The sequence below is a fragment of the Hippocampus zosterae genome, chromosome 5, assembly GCF_025434085.1.
Source record: "Hippocampus zosterae strain Florida chromosome 5, ASM2543408v3, whole genome shotgun sequence".
Lineage (NCBI taxonomy): Eukaryota > Metazoa > Chordata > Actinopteri > Syngnathiformes > Syngnathidae > Hippocampus > Hippocampus zosterae.
In genome coordinates, this window is record NC_067455.1 from 24343493 (window position 1) to 24360710 (window position 17218).

Here is a 17218-nt window from a genome sequence, read left to right on the forward strand (position 1 = left end):
ACTAGTCGGCGTTTACATTGTGCCACAAGCTAACGCTAACACGGCGATACAAACGCTAGCTGAACAAGTAAACAAACTCGAACTAAAATACCCAGAGTTACCCCTGATAATTTTGGGCGATTTTAATAGAGCTTCCCAGATATAAGCAGCACATCGGCTGTTTCACCAGAGAAGACAACATTCTAAACCACTGCTATACAACAATCAAAAATGCATACTCATCAATCGCCCATGCAGCATTGGGAATTTCTGACCACAATTTAATCCACTTAATACAGACAGAAACTCAAATGTGTTAAACCGGTTGTTAAGGCTGTGAAAAAATGGACAGATGAAGCAAAGCTAGCTCTACAAGAATGCTTAGACTGCACTGATTCTGGCGTCTTTGAAACTTCAATGGGCACACTGGATGAATACACAGACACTGTGACATCATACATCAGTTTCTGCGAGGATATGTGTGTACCAACGAAGTCCTTCCGCTCCTTCAACAATAACACGCCATGGTCTACTCCCAAACTAAGGCAACTCAGGAAAGAGAAAGAGGCCGCATTTAGAAGTGGAGATCAGGCACTGTACGAACACGCCCGAAACCAATTGACAAAGGAAATTAACATCGCTAAGAGAAGCTATGCAGAGAGGCTGAAAAAACAGTTCTCTACTCACGCCTCTGCATCTTTATGGAATGGCCTGAAAGCAATCACAAACTATCGAATGCCACCCCCCCCCCCAAACAGTGAACAATAAGGGTATTGCTCATGAACTAAACATGTTTTTGAAAAAGGACACCCCCATTTCCCACACACACCCACCTCTACCAGAAACGACTCTATCTACCCCCCCACCACCACCCTCTTTTTCTCCACTACAGATCCACGAACAGGACGTGAGACGGCTCTTCAAGCAGCAGAAGATCAAGAAAGCTGCGGGACCCGACAAAGTGTCCCCCTCCTGCCTGAAAGTCTTCGCTGACCAGCTGACTCCGGTCTTCACACAAAGCTTCAACAGATCCCTGGAGATGTGTGAGGTCCCATCCTGCTTCAAACAGTCTACCATCATCCCACTTCCCAAGAAATCAGCAACATCGGAAATGAACGACTATAGACCTGTCGCCCTGACGTCTGTGGTCATGAAGTCCTTTGAACGCCTTGTGCTGAACCACCTAAAGAATGTCACCGACCCCTGCTGGACCCTCTTCAGTTTGCCTACCGGGCAAACAGGTCTGTGGAGGACGCAGTCATCATAGGTCTGCACTACATCCTCAAGCACCTCGACAGCACAGGGACCTAAGCAAGGATCCGGTTTGTGGATTTCAGTTCTGTGTTCAACACCATCATCCCGGAACTCCTCACCCCCAAATTTCTCCACCTCAGCGTGTCCCCTACGATCTGCCATTGGATCCTCAGCTTCCTGACGGGACAGACACAACAGGTGAGACTGGGAGGAACAACATCATCAACACGCACCACTAACACTGGAGCCCCACAGGGATGTGTCCTCTCTCCACTCCTCTTCTCCCTCTACACAAACGATTGCACCTCAACAAATCCAGCTGTCAAACTCAAAGTACGCAGACGACACCACGGTCATCGGTCTCATCAAAGACGGCGACGAGTCTGCGTCCCGACAACAAGTGGAGCAGATGGAGCTCTGGACAACCTCGGGCTGAACACTCTCAAGACTGTAGAGATGATTGTGGACTTCAGGAAACATTCTTCTCCACCGTTGCCCCTCACATTATCCAACTGCCCTGTGTCAACCGTCGATACCTTCAAGTTCCTGGGAATCACAGTCTCCCAGGACATAAAGTGGGAAGTCAACACCATCTCCATCCCGAAAAGGGCCCAGCAGAGCATGTACTTCCTGAGGATGCTGAGGAAGCATGGCCTGCCACAGGAGGTGGCAGGCCAACACGGCAGTCATCGAATCAATCATGTGTTCTTCCATCACAGTTTGGTTTGGGGCCACCACAAAAAAAGGACAAAATCCAACTTCAACGGACAGTTTGGACGGCAGAAAAAATCATTGGCACCGCCCGACCCACTCTTGAGGACTTGCACACTGCAAGAATCAAGACAAGGGCACGGAAAATCCTCCTGCACTCTGCCCACCACCTTTTCCAGCTACTCCCCTCAGGCAGGCGCTACAGATCCATGCGCACCAAATCCAGCAGACACTTAAACAGCTTCTTCCCTCTAGCCATTAACTCCCTAAACAGTCACTGACGTAGTCACTCTTCTTGTACAACCCTTTGTGTCCAACAAATACTGCTACTGGTCACTCTAAAATGGTTCAATGATTATTTTGTACAACTGTCATCGTATTGTATTCTACCACTGATCACTTTAGCTCTGCTTGATGTCACTGCGTGGTACCACTGCACTACGGTTCACTTACATTATGAAATGTCCTTCCATTGTCTTGTCCTTCTTTATGATGATACTCATGCAGCGTGTTATACCGGAGACAAATTCCTTGTGTGTTCTACATACTTGGCCAATAAAAATGATTCTGATGTTGAGTTGAGTATGTCTTAACCTCCATGGCAGAGGCTCTGTCAAACCCTGATTCACCGAACCCATGGGGTTCGATTGAACGCAGGTTAAGAACCACTGCCCTATATAAATAAATCTGTTTTGTATTGTATTTCCTTTAGCAAAGCACCATCTGGTGGATGTATAACGCAACCACAGTCAGTATTGTAGCTTCTATTCTATGCGCTTTATATATCCAAACAGTTTTAAAATAGGTCATTCATTGAAAGTGTGCCTTATCGTGCAGGAAATATGGTAATTACTTTGATTTTTTTTGCTTTCAGCGTAATCAGTCACGTTAAATTACTAAAGATGAAAAAAAACGATGTAATGCTCTATTTTGCTTGACAGAACAGCTTTCAAAGAAACTAAATGGGGGAGTGTGGGTCGGCTTTCAAAACATGTTTCAAAGAAATTCAATTTGTGTACACCAATTTATGGTCATTTCTGTAACCACAAAAACCGCGAATAATTTCGCCACTTGGAACATCTGCATCTTCCAGGTAAAGATGGAAAAAACAAAAGATCAAAACAACACTGAATCAAGTCAGCACATTTCTATGAAAATATAATGACTTAAGTGAGTGCGAAATATGACCTCAGTCGTCACCATTCACTTTCTCTTCTTTTTGTTAATACAAACATGGATGCACTCCCAAAATTTCAAAATCTTTTCTAGAGAAGTTGAATTCCATCCATGAATTTCCATACAAGGTAAATTTGCCTTACGAATGTCTAAAAGCTACTTTTTGTACAGGACATACAGTGAATCTACTATAAGACAGATGATGTGGCTGATCCTTTTTCAATGACAACATCACACTGCTTAAGAGTCTTACCTCTACACATTGGCACAGGGAAGTCCCATACGGACACACCAGCTGCATTGGTGACACAGGTGAGCAATGAATGGCCATCCAGGACATAGTCAGAGATACACCTGTAACGGATCTTCGCCCCTACATTGAACTGAGTTCCATTCAGTATGCCTTTAGGTGGAATGCCCGGATATCCACATGAGCTGCTCCAAAGCTCTAAAGAGAGAGAGAGAGAGAGAGAGAGAGAGAGAGAAATTGTTGAACCAGATATATAAAACATGATGGTGGTTGTGCTAATAGCTCAACACATTATTTCTACCTGGAATTTTGAGCAGAAAGACAATGTATGTACATTAACTCCAACACAGGGGGCGAGGAATTAACATTAACTATAACTTCCCTTACATGGATCTAGTGTTTGATTAAAATGGTGGAGATTTTCTCTTGAAACATTTTGTGCTAATTAGTTGGAGTCACTCTGCAAGGAGGTGAGTTGGACCAATCGTTTGTAATGTCAACATGTGCAAACCAACACAGCCGACATTGACAGCCTATCAAAATGTCTTCTCTCATTTCCTTTAAATGTTGAGCCATGACAGTCACATGGAGACATTGTGGTCCATTGTTTTGGAAGGGTAAACTCTTCTGGGCTTCTTGCTAACGATTACCAGGGGTGTATAGCGATGACGAAAAACTCAATGACACTGTTCACTTTGGTTGGAAAACCTGTTTTCTAAAGCTGATCCATGATTGTTTGTTATCTAAGCCCTGAGCAACAGTGATGTAAATTTTCAGTCGACAGAAAGTGGCAAAAGGGCCGCACCGCACCCTCAGATGGACAACAATGGGTTTTACTATTTAATTCATGTTCCACAAACGCAATGTTAATCAGAATGCCGTGTTCAGACTCGTGGAGCTTCATAGATCATACAACTGTGAAGAAAATTTTGAAATTCTCTTTAAAGGCAAATATGAGAAGAGTATTCTCATCACCATCTTATACTGGAAGGTTTTTGAGTCTCCTTGAAAAGTATTTCCTGCCTAAAAGAAAATTCAATCCGACTTCAGGATCCCTGTCCATTGTTTCTCACTTCGGGTTCTGCCACTACTTGACTTTTTGCATAAAATGATCTCTTTAGCTTGGTGTTCAGTGGGGAGCTATAAATTTGCATTGAATGGCCATATATTTTTGTGCACAAATTATTTTTATATTCGTCCCACAATTATTAAACAACAGTTCTTTTGCGCTTATGTCACCTGTGTTGTTTCTCTGTGACTGCATTTTTCTGATATTGTTTTCGCAGCACCTTTTCTTACCATTTAATTTTATTCATACTCAGTTTACGTTTACTATTTGGCATCCATCTTCTGTGGCGCTCTGCCCCTCCACTTGTGTGAGTGTGTGTATTCGGCAATACGTGAGCAGGCTTTTTGGGGTCGATTAGCAATCAGCGATCATCTAGTTTGAAAAAAATGATTCTGGATCAACGATTTGATCAGAAGATGGAGCAATATAGAGCCTGATTGATTGAGGGACTTAGTCAATTGAATTTTATTTAATAATGTATTTGCATGAAGGCAGCATGGTGGTTGACTAGTTATCATGTCTGCCTCACAGTGCAGAGGCCGTGTTTTCAAAACTGGCCTCCGGTGTTCCTGTGTCAAGTTTGCATGTTCTCCTTGAGCCTGTGTGGGTTTTCTCCGGGTACTCCAGTTTCCTCCCACATTTCAAAAACATGCATTGCAGGTTAATGGAAAGCTCTAAATTGGTTGTAGGTGTGACTATGAGCACAAATGGTTGTTTGTCTATGTGTGCCCTGCGATTGGCTGGCAAGAACCAACCCACACAGGCTCAAGGAGAGCCTGTGTGGGTTTTCTCCGGGTACTCCAGTTTCCTCCCACATTTCAAAAACATGCATTGCAGGTTAATGGAAAGCTCTAAATTGGTTGTAGGTGTGACTATGAGCACAAATGGTTGTTTGTCTATGTGTGCCCTGCGATTGGCTGGCAAGAACCAGCATGCCATCAGAATCGGCTTTCCGGGCTTGAACAGCAGCCCACAAAGGATAATGGCCAACTGAGAATCCTGCTCCAGATTGGCCACTCTGTGTCTGCATGAAGGTCAAAACCATGCAGGTAAATTATTAACACGAGAACCCTCAGGATTTTTGCTGTTTTGTTTAATGATTAAAGAATAGCAAAAAAACAACAACAAAAATTGCATTAAAAAATGCATTTTTTTTTTATTCAATTGGGACAATATTCAATGGTGACAGCTGAAATTTACATCATAATTTGTTGTAATTGTCTGTCTGCCATTGTCCGGATTTGTTTATTTCCTCGAAAGTCATCACATTATAAATAACCACAGAAGCAGTCTATTAAACACCACTTGCAAAGAAAAACTGTTCCGATATTAAAGGTGTACAGAGCCTGACCTAGCACCAAATAGGAAATCTTTAAAAAGATAGGGAGAGAGAGAGATGAACTTGCATTCATCCGCATTACACAGGCAACGAGTGAGTTCTGCGAAGTAGCGAAATAAGCTAGTTGGGTGGAAGATTTCTCAGAGGCTGAGCTATTTATTTCACTTGTGTATCTAATACCTCTGAAGGTCTTTAAAGAAAATGGATTTTTGACACAGAGAGGTGGTGTTTGCGCTATTTCTCCACAGCAGCCACATGTGCCGAGTGACACTCTGGCTTGCGAGTGAGACGCTTTGACGGACTACTGAGCAAGACTTTCAACCAGACAAGGCAAATACTGAGTTCATGTTTTTTTTCCATCATGGGCAAATGACTTGGGTGCACTTCATTGCCACAGACACCCAAACGGAATACATTTCCCTCGAAACGATGATGTTTCATGGACTTGATTTCAAGTTTTGTGGCAGGTCGAAATGGTACTCAAGTAGTGGCAGGCCGATTTTAAGACATTTTGACTTCAGACACAACCTTCAACAAGGAATGTAGGAATGTTTTTGAAACATATTGACAGAGTTACTGAGCATAGCTACAGCCTGTTCCAATCACTAGTAAAAGCTATGAGGGAACTACGACTCCCTGTGTGTTCGTGACGTGAAGTCAGCCTTCCTCATTTTTCTAAATACAGCTTGACCTCTTGGAGGCAATTTTGGTTTCAGCCTTCTTTGTCACAATTGATGTACATTTGGGGTTTGAAACTTTTTGGATTGCAATATGTTAGATAGACATCCACATTACAGTGGAGAAATTCGATTCGCTCTGGCAGGGCCCATGACTGGATTTCAAAGTCAATGCACTTAATTACATGTGTGATATAATCAGCTTGTTCTGTCCGCCAGAATTGAACATTTTCAGGCATGTGAATGTATAGGACGGGTAGCGCTTGAACTACATAACGAGGATGAGCAATATGTCATGAGATAAATGACTGACATTTCTGGACTGAGATGTCCGATGTTGGCCAGCCATATCTCACCACTGATAGGACTTCTTGAGATCAGCAACTTCAGTTATGGTCCGGTGGTACAATCCGTGTAGGGGCTTGTCCTCTCATGATGGTCCCTCTTCCAGCATCTCATCCTCTGTTCCCCATTGTCTGAAACATTCTCTGAGTATGTCATCCGTTGGAGCCTTATCCTTGATATTTATTTATTTATGGAGCTTGGATGTTCCATCCTGGACAGTGACTCTTGCACTCACGAGTCCCCAGCTTCCTTCCTTTCGGCTTGCGTACAGTCTCAGGGTGCTGGATTTGGGATGGAACCCTCCATGCATGGTTAGCAGCTTTCGGGTCTTAACGTCCGTGGTCTGAATCTCTTCCTTTGGCCACCTTATTATTCCTGCGGGGTATCTGATAACTGGCAGGGCATAGCTGTTTATTGCCTGGGTCTTATTCTTGCCATTGAGCTGGCTTCTTAGGACTTGCCTCACCCGCTGGAGGTATTTGGCCGTAGCGGCTTTCCTTGTTGCCAGTTTGAGGTTGCCATTGGCTTGTGGTATACCGAGGTACTTGTAGCTATCCTCAATGTCTGCTATTGTTCCTTCAGGGAGTGAGACCCCTTCAGTGCGGATTACCTTTCCTCTCTTAAGTCACCATACAACTACATTTCTCAAGCCCGAATCACATCCCAATGTCGCTGCTGTGGATTCTGGTTGTGTGGATCAGGCAATCTATGTCCCTTTCGCTCTTAGCATACAGCTTTATGTCATCTATGTAGAGGAGGTGGCTGATCGTAGCTCCATTTCTGAGACGGTATCCATAGCCTGTCTTGGTAATTATTTGGCTTAGGGGGTTCAGTCCTATGCAGAACAGCAGTGGGGAGAGTACATCACCTCGGTATATGCCACATTTGATGGACACTTGGGTAAGTGGCTTGCCATTGGCTTCAAGTGTGGTTTTCCACATTCTCATCGAGTTCGCAGCAAAGGCTCTTGGGGTCCTGTTTACCATATACAACTCCAAGCACTCAGTGATCCATGTATGTGGCATCGAGTCATTGGCTTTCTTGTAATCAATCCAAGTTGTGCGCAGGTTGGTATGTCGGGACCTGCAGTCTTGCGCCACTGTTCTGTAAACCAGGAGCTAATGTTTGGCTCCTCAGGTATCTCTACCAACGCCCTTCTGTGCTTCGCTCATGTATTGTTATCTTAGCCGCAATGATGCCTGACATGAGCTTCCATGTTGTGGAGAGACAGGTAATTGGCCGATAGTTAGATGGGACTGCACCTTTTGAGGGATCCTTCATGATCAGGATCATTCGCCCTTCGGTTAGCCATACTGGGTGAGTCCCATCCCTCAGCAGCTGGTTCATTTGTGCTGCTAGGCACTCATGGAGTGCTGTGAGTTTCTTTAGCCAGTAGGTGTGGACCATGTCCATGATCTGGTGCTGTCCGGTTCTTCATATATGAGACTCTTTCCTGTATTTCTGCCACTGTTATGGGAAGGTACTGTTCAGGGAGGTTACTGTGCTCCTCTCTCAGGGTCACCAGCCATTGTGCACTGCTGTTATGTCCAACCTCCTTCACCCATTTGCCTTTCCAGTACCTTTCAGTTTCCAGTCTTGTTGGGTCAGCTCTGTTGTTAGGACCCTGCCACTGAGCATAAACTTTCGCAGGTTGTGTTGCGAACAGCCTGTTTATTCGTCTGGCCTCATTCTCTTTCGTGTACCGCTTGAGGCGACTGGACAGGGCTTGGAGCCTTTGTTTGACATTTTTGAGTGCTTCAGGTATGGTCATCTGGATGTACCTCTCGGGTATTGGCCTTTTCATCACACCTCTGGGCCTCCGTCAATTGACTCACATCTTTCCAAACCGCCTTGATCTTAGCCTGCAACCGTCGTTTCCATGGTGGGTAACGTATCTCATGGTTTCCATTGTTGCTCTTATAGCCAAGCATCTCTCGGATCAGTGATGCTGAAGCATGTATCAGCTAATTGGTTTCCGTGATCGTTACGGTAGGGATCGCCCTCAGTGCTGCATTCACACTTTCCATGAGACTTTCAGGTGGTACTTCACATAGCCGTTGTAAACGGTTTCTAAGTTGCCCAGCTTTCATTCTTGCCATGATCTTCGCTTTCAGGTCAGTTGCTGCCTCGCTCAGCATTTCATTCGTTGGGGCTGGCCTCCCAATCTCTGGTATGACCTCCTCCTCTGATCTGGCAGCCTGGGGCCCTTCACCATGGAACCTGCGTTGTAAATTTCCCCAGTGTGGGACACTTAAAGGATATCTTATCTTACCTCAACGCAACTGCTGTCTCAAGTTGTGACAGCAGTTGCCGTTTTGTGGATGTTGGAACACTGACCTACTTGTTGTTTCGTGGTCAACCGTGACTGTGGGTTTCGAAGTAACCATTTAGCCCACATTCTCTGCATCTAACCCCTCTGACTAGGGTTGCTTGAGTAGTAGCATTCCAACAGAGCCATGTTATCGCATCTCGCCCATCTCCACTTTGTTCCAGTAGCCCATTTTTCATCAAGGTGCTCTGGTTACCCAGCGCCTGACGCAGACCTTGTTTGGCGGAGCGACGTCTGAGCCGGCATGTCATTCATTTTACTGTCACTCATCATTGTATGAGGTACGCATTTGCGTGAAGGATCTTGTCCAAGGACACACACTGGATGGTGTTATGTGCTAATTTTTTGCCCCAAGCGGGATTCGAACCACCGTCTCCCGTATGCCAAACCGATGCCTTACCAACAGTGGTATCCAGCCAATATATATATATATATATATATATATATATATATATATATATATATATATATATATATATATAAAGCTGTATGCTAAGAGCGAAAGGGACATAGATTCCCTGATCCACACAACCAGGATCTACAGCAGCGACATCGGGATGTCATTCGGGCTTGAGAAATATAGTCGGATGGTGACTAAGAGAGGAAAGGTAGTCCGCACTGAAGGGGTCTCACTCCCTGAAGGAACAATAGCAGACAATGAGGACAGCTACAAGTACCTTGGTATATCACAAGCCAATGGCAACCTCGAACTGGCAACAAGGAAAGCAGCTACGGCCAAATACCTCCAGCGAGTGAGGCAAGTCCCAAGAAGCCAGCTCAATGGCAAGAATAAGACCCGGGGAATAAACAGCTATGCCCTGCCAGTGATCAGATACACTGCAGGAATAATAAGGTGGCCAAAGGAAGAGATTCAGACCACGGACGTTAAGACCCGAAAGCTCCTAACCATGCATGGAGGGTTCCATCCCAAATCCAGCACCCTGAGACTGTACGCAAGCCGAAAGGAAGGAGGCCGGGGACTAGTGAGTGTGAGAGCCACTGTCCAGGATGAAACATCCAAGCTCCATGAATACATCAAGGAGAAGGCTCCAACGGATGACGAACTCAGAGAATGTCTCAGACAATGGGGAACAGAAGATGAGGCGCTGGAAGAGGGACCATCATGGGAGGACAAGCCCCTACACGGGATGTACCACCGGACCATAACTGAAGTGGCTGATCTCAAGAAGTCCTATCAGTGGCTACAGAGGGCTGGCCTGAAGGACATAACAGAGGCACTCATCCTGGCTGCTCAGGAGCAGGCCCTGAGCACCAGAGCCATTGAGGCCCAGATATACCACACCAGACAAGACCCAAGGTGTAGGTTGTGCAAAGAGGCACCTGAGACAATCCAACACATAACTGCAGGGTGTAAGATGCTGGCAGGGAAAGCCTACATGGAACGCCATAACCAGGTGGCTGGCATAGTCTACCGAAACATCTGTGCGGAGTATGGACTGGAAACCCCAAGGTCAAAATGGGAAACACCTCCGAAGGTGGTGGAGAATGTCAGAGCGAAGATCCTGTGGGACTTCCAGATCCAGACTGACAAGATGGTAATGGCGAACCAACCAGATATCGTGATTATAGATAAAGGGCAGAGGAAAGCCGTTGTAGTGGATGTAGCGGTCCCAAGTGATGGAAACATCAGGAAGAAGGAACATGAGAAACTCGAGAAATACCAAGGGCTCAGAGAGGAGCTGGAGAGAGCCTGGAAGGTAAAGGTGACAGTTGTGCCTGTGGTGGTCGGAGCACTCGGGGCAGTGACCCCCAAACTAGATGAGTGGTTGCAACAGATCCCGGGAACAACATCGGACATCTCAGTCCAGAAATGTGCAGTGCTGGGAACAGCAAGGATACTGCGCAGAACCCTCAAGCTTCCTGGCCTCTGGTAGAAGACCCGAGCTGAATGAGGGACGGACACAACCCGAGGGGTGAGATGAGGATTATTATATACACGCCCACCCTTCACTGATTGGCCGACTTCTTTGCCGCATGCCTGTCCACGCTTACTTCCGCCTTTTCTCTATATAAACAGCGTTTTCGGCTGTCAGTCAGGTGTTGGAACTCAGCGCATAAGACGCTTCGTATTATAAGGCGTCCTGTCCATTTTGGAGAAAATTTAAGACTTTTAGTGGCGCCTTATAGTCGTGAAAATACGGTATTTTGAGAATTGGAGAAATGTGTGGATGCGGTCAGCCTGTCAAAGCTGGTAAAGAATAGATCAAGCTGTAAAGAATAGCGGAATGGGACTAAGGGGAAAAAGGATGAAAAGTGTCAGACATTACATTAAAATTACATTCTCGATAAAAAAGGCTAAGTCTCGCATTAAAAAGAAAGACACAGGATTTTAAAAAAGACCAGAAATGGTCAGGTTACTGAAAATGGCGCACAGGAAAATGGGCAAGCAAGATGGTCACAGAAGAATAATTCACATTTAGCTCCCTACTGCACTCAGCTCTGCTTCAGCCCACATAACTTTGTGCATCCATTAGTTCAACTAATTCCAGTCGCCATCTGCCATGCAATTCCTGATGCACCTCTGGAGTGGAAGAAAAAGTTCAGGACTTTGGGGGTGAGGGTTGTTGATTTGTAAAATGTGAAATTAACTTAGTTAATTGAAATACCAGATGCTTTGATAACTAATTGGTGGAAACCCACGAGGAATCACATTAACCTCCCTGCATAATTTCTCCTTGCATAAATATATTTAGTATTTCTTCTAAATGTTGTATCTCACTTAGCGTGTGCGCACCTAGCGAATGTTTTTTTTATCATGGTTTGTTAAAGGTCGCAAACGGTCTCAAAGACATTTGCCAAGACATTAAATGGTCTCGCTTTTTCTTGTCACAAAGTAATTTGAAGGCAACAAGAAAAACACAAATCACTCATGCTGTTTGGGATGCCTGGCAACATCTTTGCGACATTGAACGAAACTTGACCCAAAATAAATAAATAAATAAATAAATAAAATCATTTGCTATGTGTGCACACACTTGCAAACCTTTGCAGCTCAGTGGGATACAGCAGGAAGTGATTCCAACACACATATTCCATATTTATTGAGGGTGGCTATGTGATGCAAGTCACGATGTGTCATTTGAAGACAGTTCTAATGTTCTTACCTTCATAGAATGCTTTAAATCCATGTGCACTTACTGCAAAGTCACTGGTAAGCCTCAGTGAAAAAATTGAGCCAGAACTGGTCACAGGTGGAGGGATGCTAAATCCTGTTAATCTGTGGATAGAAGTAAGAGACACCATTACCCCAAATAAAATGATCAACGGACACAATCACGTTCATGCGGCAATCAAAAACTATACTTTGTGAGGCTAAGTGTATATCGTAATTTAACAAGGCCACAAAAGCAGTCTCTCCATGAAAATCCTTTTACACATTCACAAATTGAAAGCACAGGAGTGCATTTCCAGTATTCGATTTTACAAATAATCAGTGTTTTTTCCTTTCCAAAATATTTAAAAATAAATAAATTGCACTCCACAAGCCAGTAAAAGTCAACTGGTTGTGTGATCAAGAGACAGCTATACACACATTAGCAATCACAAAAATTCGGAAGACCTGGTACCACGAATTAGTTTTGGTTATGTGTCTAATTAAAGACAGCATGCTTTAATATGCATTCAATATGTTGGACCAGCAATATAATGGCCATTATACAATTGAAACGCATGCAAGAACCCTTCTAATTGTAGGATGCTGTGTGATAAGAGGCCGGTGTATTGTAACAGGCTGCTTCATTACTGCATTTCAAATTAGGTGCAGGTCCAAATAAATCCATTTAGTTTCACGACATCATAAACAAGATGTGTTGCTGGCCATTCCGGTTGCTGGTGTTCTATTCACCCTCCACTGCTCTAAGTCACCTTGTGTAGCGTGAACAGAACTTAAGCATGAAGCACAATGTCTCCTTCAATATTGCCATCCCGATTTTTCATTCGGTTTTCTCTTGCTAATTTGGCTGTCCTAAGTGTTACCAAACGTCTGCTCCAAAGTCAGCCAGATAAATAACAGCTGTGGTGTGAATGTGTGTGTCCGTGTGTAAATGGTAGAGTATTTACAGCTTCAACAGAGTTTCCAATTACAGCACCGTTCACAGGGTTGATCCAGGCAGTAAATAACAACTCTTTTTATTGTACTGAGCATGCAGACAAACCCCAAACTAGGCCATACTCAACAACGAAGGATGAAATGTGCTGTCTCACATTAATGCTACTGTGACAAAACTCAAACATTTTAGTGCACCACAAAAAGGTTAAAAGCATGCAAGATAAAAACAAGGCAACAACCAGTCAATCTTTGTCAGTGTTTAATCATACAAAATCATGTTTGTGAATGTAGACTCTGGAATCCAATCCGGTGGGAGAGGGGCAATTCAAATATTTGACCAATACAAAAATAAATAGCGTGCTTGCTAGCCAGCTAGGTAGATAGATAACTGGAGGTCGTCGGGTGGACAGAAAAATGTTAAGTGTGTCTGCTCAGTATCACCCACCTGGAGGAGTGTAATGCATTAAAACACTTAGAGCACTGACCTGCAATGTAACAACAGTGGCAAATGACTTTGTTTGAATTATTTAGTACATTAATCCAAAGGTTATGCAAAGTGACTATATTGTGTTGCAGGAGTGATTACCATGACAACACAGACAGTAAGGTGTTTATGCTATGCTTGCAGCATGCGATGCAAGGAGACAAGATGTGCGAGAGAAGCAGATGCCTTGATACAGCACTGTGTGAAGTCTTGCGATGAATTAGGCTTGATGAGCGAGAGCCTTTGCACTCAAGTGTTTTCTTTATCTCTGTCAAACTTAAAATAAAATCTGAGGTACAATATACACTTCCAAAATGTTGGTCTGACAATTCGGACCGCATCCCTTCTTAGATAGGAGCCTTGTCATTCTGGCATCAAAAATCTAGGCCAGGGGAGGCCAACCAGTTTTTTTTTTTTACTGTGTTACTCACTCACTCACTCACACACACAAACACACACACGCACACACACACACACACACACACACACACACACCACACGCACTTACACACATACACACACACACCCACACAAACACACCTCTGATCAGTTGGATTTATTGTAAAACACCAATATGATAATGACAGAAATTGACTCCTTCGGTACGAAGACCTCAGGCCAGTCATTTTGAACAATGAATATTGCTCGCACTGTCTCACACACACACACGCACGCACGCATGCACGCACGCACACACACACACACACACACACACACACACACACACACGCACGCACACACACACACACACACACACACACACACACACACACACACACAAACTCTCAGTTCAACCAAGTCCACAAACAAAAATATAAAGTTTTTTCTCTAACTATGCATGTTGCTTAGCGCCTTAGTACAGGGACTTCTCGTATTCCTTCTCTTGAACAATCCTCAAATTTGGCTTGTACTCCGTTGTTGCCACTTGAAGCAGGTACTGTCTGCATGTGAGCTGCAGCGGTTATTTACTACTTGGGGCAGCTTGCCGCATAGGGCAAACCAATTTTGACCGAAGATCGACTTTTGAAGCGACCATCCTCCAGCTATTGATCCAATCGCGCACTTGCAAGCATATATAAAAAATATTTTTAAAATCCTTGTCTCACCCCTCGGGTAGTGTCCGTCACTCATTCAGCTCAGGTCCTCTACCAGAGGCCAGGAAGCTTGAGGGTTCTGCGCAGTATCCCTGCTGTTCCCACTGCACATTTCTGGACAAAGATGTCCAATGTTGTTCCCGGAACCTGTTGCAACCACTCATCTAGTTTGGGGGTCACTGCCCCGAGTGCTCCGACCACCACAGGCACGACTGTCACCTTTACCTTCCAGGCTCTCTCCAACTCCTTTTTGAGCCCTTGGTATTTCTCGAGTTTCTTGTGTTCCTTCTTTCTGAGGTTTCCATCACTTGGGACCGCTACATCCACGACAACAGATTTCCTCTGCCCTTTATCTATGATCACGATATCTGGTTGGTTCTCCATTACCATCTTGTCAGTTTGGATCTGGAAGTCCCACAGGATCTTCGCTCTGTCATTCTCCACCACCTTCGGAGGTGTTTCCCATTTTGACCTTGGGGTTTCCAGTCCATACTCCGCACAGATATTTCTGTAGACTATGCTAGCCACCTGGTTATGGCGTTCCATGTAGGCTTTCCCTGCCAGCATCTTACACCCTGCAGTTAATGTGTTGGATCGTCTCAGGTGCCTCTTTGCACAACCTACACCTTGGGTCTTGTCTGGTGTGATATATCTGGGCCTCAATGGCTCTGGTGCTCAGGGCCATCTCCTGAGCAGCCAGGATGAGTGCCTCTGTGCTGTCCTTCAGGCCAGCCCTCTCTAGCCACTGATAGGACTTCTTGAGATCAGCCACTTTTGTAATGGTCCGTTGGTCCATCACGTGTAGGGGCTTGTCCTCCCATGATGGTCCCTCTTCCAGCGCCTCATCCTCTGTTCCCCATTGTCTGAGACATTCTCAGGGAGTCTATGTTTCTTTTGCTCGTAGCATACAGATTCATGTCATCCATGTAGAGGAGGTGACTGATTGTAGCTCCATTTCTGAGGCGGTATCCATAGCCTGTATTGGTGATTACTTGGCTTAGGGGTGTGCATCACCTTGGTATATGCCACATTTGATGGACACTTGGGTAAGTGGCTTGTCATTGGCTTCAAGTGTGGTTTTCCACATCCTCATCGAGTTCCCAACGAAGGCTCTTAGGGTCCCGTTCACCTTATACAACTCCAAGCATTCAGTGATCTATGTATGTGGCATTGTGTCATAGGCTTTCTTGTAATCAATCCAAGCTGTGCACAGGTTGGTACGTCGGGACCTGCAGTCTTGTGCGACTGTTCTGTCAACCAGGAGCTGATGTTTGGCTCCTCTGGTATCTCTACCAATGCCCTTCTGTGCTTCGCTCATGTATTGATCCATTTGTCCACTTATCTTAGCCGCAATGATGCCTGACATGAGCTTCCATGTTGTGGAGAGACAGGTTATTCATACTGAGACTCTTTCCTGTATGTCTGCCACTGTTAGGGTAACTGGATTCTGTTCAGGGAGGTTGCTGTGCTCCTCTCTCAGGTCACCAGCCATTGTGCACTGCTGTTATGTGCAACCTCCTTCACCCATATGCCTTTCCAGTACCTTTCAATTTCCAGTCTTGGTAGGTCAGCTCTGTTGTTAGGGCCCTGCCACTGAGTGTACACTTTCGCAGGTTGTGTTGCGAATAGCCTGTTTATTCGTCTGGCCTCATTCTCTTTCGTGTACCGCTTTAGGCGGCTGTACAAGGCTTGGAGCCTTTGTTTGGCAGTTTTGAGTGCGGAGATGGGCTAGAAGCCATAACGTGGCTCTGTTGGAATGCTACTACTCAAGCAACCCGAGTCAGAGGCGTTACAGACAGAGAATGTGGGCTGAATGGTTACTTCGAAACCCACAGTCACAGTTGACCACAAAACAACTAGTGGCTAAGTGTTCCAACATCCACTAGTTGCTATCACAACTTGAGATTGATGAGGGACGACACAGATTCTATGGTAAAGGGCCCCAGGCTGCCAGATCAGATAAGGAGGTTATACCACAGATTGGGAGGCAAATCCCAATGAATGCAAATGATGAGATTGTGAAGCCAGCCTCAATGAATGAAATGCTGAGCGAGATCCCTGACCTGAAATCTAAGATCATGGTGAGGGTGAAGGCTGGGCAACCGAGAAACCAATTACAATGGCTATGTGAAGTACCACCTGAAAGTCTCATGGAAACTGTGAATGCAGCACTGAGAATGGTCCCAACCATAACGATCACGGAAACCAATGAGCTGATATATGCAGCATCGTAGAGATGCTTGGCTATAAGAGTAACCAAGGGAGCCATGAGATACATTATCCACCATGGAAAAGACCCGTTGGAGGCTAAGATCACAGTGATGGTGGGGAGCAAGATGAGGAGAACTCAACTGTAAGTACATCCAGCTGAACTGAATTTTGTGGGGAGGGCTTGCACGGAAAGTCATGTTCCAAGATATGCCTAGTCACTGTGTATCCCAA

General features: G+C 44.9%; 1 protein-coding gene and 1 long non-coding RNA gene across 8 annotated transcripts in view; one reads left to right on the top strand and one right to left on the bottom strand.

The window, feature by feature from the left end:
* Positions 1-17218, bottom strand: part of LOC127600226 (CUB and sushi domain-containing protein 3-like) — a 782730-nt gene that overhangs the window by 693845 nt on the left and 71667 nt on the right. For all 7 annotated transcript variants that reach the window (XR_007962299.1, XM_052064574.1, XM_052064571.1 and 4 more), the window contains exons 3-4: positions 12255-12367; positions 3374-3568 (exon numbers count right to left, since the gene is read on the bottom strand). Coding sequence is in view for 6 of the 7 variants with exons in the window: in XM_052064574.1 (XP_051920534.1) it covers positions 3374-3568; positions 12255-12367 (308 nt within the window). In the remaining variant the exon portion in view is untranslated. The remainder of the gene's footprint in view (positions 1-3373; positions 3569-12254; positions 12368-17218) is intronic.
* The window catches only part of LOC127600376 (uncharacterized), a 257704-nt gene that overhangs the window by 159348 nt on the left and 81138 nt on the right, over positions 1-17218 (top strand). The gene's annotated exons all lie outside the window — the stretch shown is intronic.